The sequence below is a fragment of the Drosophila mauritiana genome, chromosome 2R (assembly GCF_004382145.1).
Source record: "Drosophila mauritiana strain mau12 chromosome 2R, ASM438214v1, whole genome shotgun sequence".
NCBI lineage: Eukaryota > Metazoa > Arthropoda > Insecta > Diptera > Drosophilidae > Drosophila > Drosophila mauritiana.
The window spans coordinates 5,021,505-5,027,279 of record NC_046668.1 but is presented as its reverse complement, the minus strand read 5'-3'; the positions used below and the strand labels follow the sequence as shown (position 1 = coordinate 5,027,279).

Here is a 5,775-nt window from a genome sequence, read left to right as displayed (position 1 = left end):
TTTTACTTTCTATTAATCCGTTTTGCAGAGCTCATCGATTTTTTGAAATATTATATATATTATATAATATTATGTATAATCGAGTTTCTATTCAATTAAAGTCGTTTTGCTGCAATAGTAAAGTACGGAAATATAAGGGCAAATAGATATTGCGATAAGTAGTGAAAAATAAAAAATAATTTTAGTTGTGTACGTATTTTTGTAATTTTACACGCTAATAGAAATTGCTGCTGCTTTTCGACAAAGTTTTGAATATAAATTTGTTTGCTCAGAGCATATATTACAGGTCGGCCCACTTCAACATATATGTTTTTAAGAGACTCGGTTAAATTAAATTTTCTCAGTCCATCATCTTTGCAAATTTGGAACAGCATAAAAAAATTACAGCACGGAGACAACGAATGTTTGTACTCAGCACTTAAAAAAAGTAATGCATCTAATAATAAATACATATTAACTTGTGATGAAGTAGCAATAAACAAACCTAGATTACTATTTGTCAGTTTTTATAATAGATGGAATTCAAGCATTTACTTGACCTCTCTAATAAAATGGGAAGCCATATTTGAGTATATGTTGTTGCATTTTAAAGAAATGGAAATTTACTTTGAACTATTTCGTGGCCGAAACGAATATAAAAGCATTATTATTGCTAAAAAAAAAAAATTGTTCAGGACAATGAGAGGTACACTTTGTCCAAAATATAAATAATTTTTTGTGCAATGATGTACACATTGCATTAACATCGAGTACATATTTTATTGGATGTACTGCAAAGGCATCATGTTGAGATAAATGCAAATCGGTAATTTTAAAAGAAACCGGCCACTTATACATGAGAAAAACTACTCAAATGACTCGGACTTCGGAAAACTAAAGGCACCATTTCATCTATTTTGTAAAATTTTTATTTTATTTAAAACCCGCCTCAAATACATGTAGTATCCCTTAAGTTAAGTCACCCGCCAAACCATTTAATTATTGTCCTCTCGGACAGATCTTAAATAAATAAACGCACGCTACAACAAAAAAAAAGAGGGTAAAAAAATAATAAAAAAAAATTCCTAAATTTATTTACGTTTGCTATTCAGCTACCATGATTTGTTCCGGTGTTAACTATTAAATTGATATCTCTCCGTAATTTCTCTCCGAGTATTTCGTGGGTCATTTACAATTAAAATTTTTCTTAATCTCTGAAAATGTACTCATCTTGGAAAAATAATTATTATATTATTAATAATTATTATATAAAATATTAAATACTAGATGGAATTCAATTTAAATAAAATTAAAAAATAAGAAAGTAATGTAAACTAAGCCTCCTCCTCGGGTACACATTTTTATAACTTATTACAATAATTTATAATTTATGTAAGATTGTTTATTATTATTGTTTATTATTAATTTAATTATTAGTTTAATTCTAAATGCGGTAATTATATAAAGTATTCTTAGTTTGTGACCGAACGACTGCTGCTGAGAACTCGACTGACTGCAACGCTGACTTCCACTCAACTCCACTACTGCCTTGCGATCGTTCCTTCGATGACTGATTGTCGATAACTTCGATTTCCGACAATCATGTTGCTGCTCAACAGCGCTGCCAACCGGGTTGTTGCCAGCCTTCAGCCTTACTCCATGTTACATTCGGCCCTCCTGATCATCATCATCCGACCCGGATGACAATAGGTCTGCATTTTCGGCTATGTACTTCCACAACTTCATGTTGTCACAGCTGGTGGATGTGACATTGGGTCCTTCGACGTTTGCTGCTTTTTTGACGTCATATCTGCCATTGTCTTTGACTCCTGTGACTTCGTATGGACCTAAATACCCGCTTGCCATCTTGCGGCCAGCTACAAATTGGGTCCTTTTAATTGCAACCAGATCACCTGCTTTGTATTTGTATTCAGCTCGGCGCTTTTTGTCGTAATTGCGCTTGTAGTCCTTTTGCGCCTGCTCGATGTTGCGTTTTACCAGCTGTCTCATCTCATAGCGGTCCTCGTTGAATTGACAGACCACTTCTTCTTGGAGCAGTTCCAGTAACCGATCCTCAACTCGGGTGTACATCTTGGTGCCAAACATGACCTCAAATGGTGACAGCTTCAGTGATGAATGCACGTGACAGTTGATCGCCTTTTGTACCTCAGGCACATATTTGTACCACTTCGACGGTTCGTCTGAAGACAGCTTTGATACTATTGCCAAAATTAAACGATTTACTCGTTCTATCTGGCCGTTGCCTCTGGCCACTCCAGTAGTTGTGCAGACGTGTTCCACGTTATGGCTGCTCATAAATTGTTCGAACGCACCACTCGTAAAGGCCGTTCCTTTGTCGCTAACAATTCGCTTAGGGAAACCAAAAATGTTTGACCAGTCGGTCAGCCTCTTGACCACTTCTTCCTGTCCGGTTGATTTGGTTGGGAATAACCAGACAAACTTTGAAAACGCATCGACTGTTGCCAGAATGTATTTATACTGTTTGGCCGATGAATCCATTGGCCCCAAATGATCGATGTGTAGTGTGTGCAACGGTGCGTCTCCTTTATCTATGCAATTTAGATATCCCTCCTGCTTTCCCAACTTTTTGCGTATAAACGCTGCTGGGGAATTCTTAAAACCAAAGGGCGCTTTGTTAAACTCGAATAAGCCTTCTCGGGTAACAAATGCTGTGTACGGCTTGCTGGCTTCTTCTACGGCCACATGAAAAAATCCGTTCTGTAAGTCCATGGTTGTAAACCATTTGGCACTCTGCAGTTTTTCAAGCACCTCCTCCATTATGGGTACCGGAAAACAATCCATCAGAACCATGGTGTTCAATTTTCTATAGTCCACGCAAACGCGTAGGGTACCATCCTTTTTCTTGACAACGACTATGCGACTGGCAACATTTGATGTAGATTTACGGACGATTGACTGCTCGACCCATTCCTCTACCTGCTTCTTTACAGCTATAGCTTCTTCTTCAGATAGTCGGGTGTGTCCATGGCGAAAGGGTTTAATCACGCCATCAGGAATAATTTTGAGTTCGACTGGACATTGCTTTATCTGCTTGGGTGGTGTTTCGTATGTTCTCTCTATCATGCGTTCAACGTCTTCTCGGTATTGTGGTGCAACTGTAAAAGAAGATTCTTCACAAATATTAACCATTTGGGAATACTCAACCGCTTGTTTTTTATCTGCTTCCAGGTCAAGAAAAGTATAGCCTTCTGCACTACAGATAAGACAAAACTTGCTGATAAAATCGTGTCCCACTATTCCATCGCAACTGAATTTAGAATCGTGGACGACTAAAACGTTGTGGCTTGCTTCCACCTGGTCGGTCTTGATTAATGCTCTGAAGCATCCAATCGGCTGTGTTGAGGCATTTCCCAAACCTCGCAATACTGTTGCAGTGCGGTTTAAATCAACATCTTTCATCTTCTTGAATATAGCTTCTTTAATTATGGTCACATCTGATCCTGTGTCCACCAGACAGTTGATGATAATCCCATTTATGATTACTGGCTTTGTTCGTGCACTATCAACGTGAATGCGCATGCTGTTTACTTTTTCCGGACACTTGCTTGAGATATGGCCCTCTTGATTACAGCTGAAACATTTGGTAGGAAGTGTACAATCCTTTCGTTTGTGTTCCCTCGAACCACAGTTGAAGCAGTGATCTGCTTTTACACCTTGTGTAATTTGCTTTGGTTTTGGTTGAATATTCGGCTTGTCAACAATATTCAGACTCTCGTAGATTTCGAATTCTTGCTTTAATTCCTTAAGAGTTTTACAACGGAGCATAGCACCCTTATACTCCTTTTTAATGTCGAGGCCGTTTACGATATGAGTTATCAAAGCAACTGTTTCAACTTCACCTAAGGCTGCTATTTTCTTCATTTGTAACAAATAGTCGTGTAGAGTTTCCTCCCTCTTCTTCTTCCTGTCTTGCAACTTTTTGTGAATAACGGCGCTATTATAGCTGCCTGAAAATTCTTCAATTAGTAACTCTTTGAGTTCAGTGTATCCACTGACACATTCAGATTCTAAGAAAAGTTCTGCTGATCCAATCATCTTACTTCTGGCTTGAACATATTTTTGTTTCTCCGAAAGTTCATATGCCTCGGCATTTTTCTCAAAAATTTCAAACCATTTTTTAATAGGAATTGATTTGCCATCACAGTCACTTACAACTTTTTCAAATTTTTCTGCAGCGATAATTACTTGCCCCTCTTGTTTAGATTTTGCCAACATGCTCTGGGTTAGAGTATTCATCATTTGTTCAAATTTCTCTTCGACTTTAGCACTAGCGTCTTTATTCTGCTTCTTTGCCTCTGCTTCTCCTACAGGCGCCAACTTTTGATCTTCTTCGTTCATTTTTTCTTTTCTGCTTTCGTCCTCGCTTTCGTTCTCTAGAATTGCTTGTATTTGGTCGGTGTTAAGTTTTTTATTTGTAGGTGGTGTACGTGTGAACATTCCGCGACAAGGCACTAACACCAGCAAACAACGACAATGTTCTAACGGCGCGACGGTAGTCGATTTTGCAGACGGCGCCACCGGTTAAAAGACAAATTTTGATTTTCGTTAGAAACGAATTTCACCACCTTTGCAATTTAATTGTTTTAAATTCCACAACAGCAAAACGACTTGAGTCTGTATGAGTTCAACCGATTTTTTCAACTTTCAATGCAGTAGACGTAGCCATAACTTTACAACTTTAAAGACTAAATCCACGCACACGACAATTTCAACTTTATCAGTTCTCTCTAGCAGCTTTCCCGACTTTTACCGACTTGTGTTCAAACAAAATCTGTACAACTGATTTTTCCAACTTTAAATGCAATAGATATAGCCACAACTTTACAACTTTTAAAGACTATACCCACGCACACAACAATGTCTTTTTTCTTTAAACAACTGCACCTTCATATAACCGATTTAGGACTGGACGAGCCCCCATGTAAGATTGTTTATTATTATTGTTTATTATTAATTTAATTATTAGTTTAATTCTAAATGCGGTAATTATATAAAGTATTCTTAGTTTGTGACCGAACGACTGCTGCTGAGAACTCGACTGACTGCAACGCTGACTTCCACTCAACTCCACTACTGCCTTGCGATCGTTCCTTCGATGACTGATTGTCGATAACTTCGATTTCCGATTTCAACAGCGCTGCCAACCGGGTTGTTGCCAGCCTTCAGCCTTACTCCATGTTACATTTATACCTATTAATAATACCTTATAATTTATAAATTAAAAATATAAGTTCATTTCTCGTTTTTCTGTTCACTTCATCAGGAACTTCTTACTGTGTATTGGGGGGGTGTATGGGGGTTCTCTTTTAATTATACATTTTTCTTGCAATTAATTCAAATACACATCGCAGGAACCCGATTTATTAGCGGCTGCGGTCCCGCTGCGGTTGCTTCTTTTCTTCGGTCACCCGATTGGAAGGGTGCTTTCTTCCCGCCTGTGGCTACCCCAGTCGAGCCTGGTTCTGGTCGGTGGCGCTGCTGCGCGATGGCTGTCTAGTACATTCCCGCTGCATAATATTGCATTTAGTATGACCCTAAATTAGAATGTCACATCTGACCGCAAGCTCCCTAAACTTTGTCTATCGGGAGCTGTATTGTTTTACAGCTTTAGTCGCCACTACATAATATCTCAGATGTCACGGGACTTCGCGGCAGCTTACAATAGCATATACTCCCCAGCAAAATAGAGTTGTTAAAAGAGCTAATCGGACGCTGGTGGAGATGTCAAGGAGACTTGGAGATGCATTTTGGGAC

The 5,775-nt window shown here is 38.5% G+C and overlaps 1 protein-coding gene across 1 annotated transcript; it reads right to left on the bottom strand.

Moving 5' to 3' along the window:
- Nucleotides 1-1,500: 1,500 nt before the first annotated feature.
- LOC117137320 lies at nucleotides 1,501-5,022 on the bottom strand. Its single transcript, XM_033298705.1, has one exon. It carries the CDS (start codon nucleotides 4,456-4,458, stop codon nucleotides 1,642-1,644), a length of 2,817 nt encoding a protein of 938 aa, XP_033154596.1. The 5' UTR covers nucleotides 4,459-5,022; the 3' UTR covers nucleotides 1,501-1,641.
- Nucleotides 5,023-5,775: the final 753 nt, after the last annotated feature.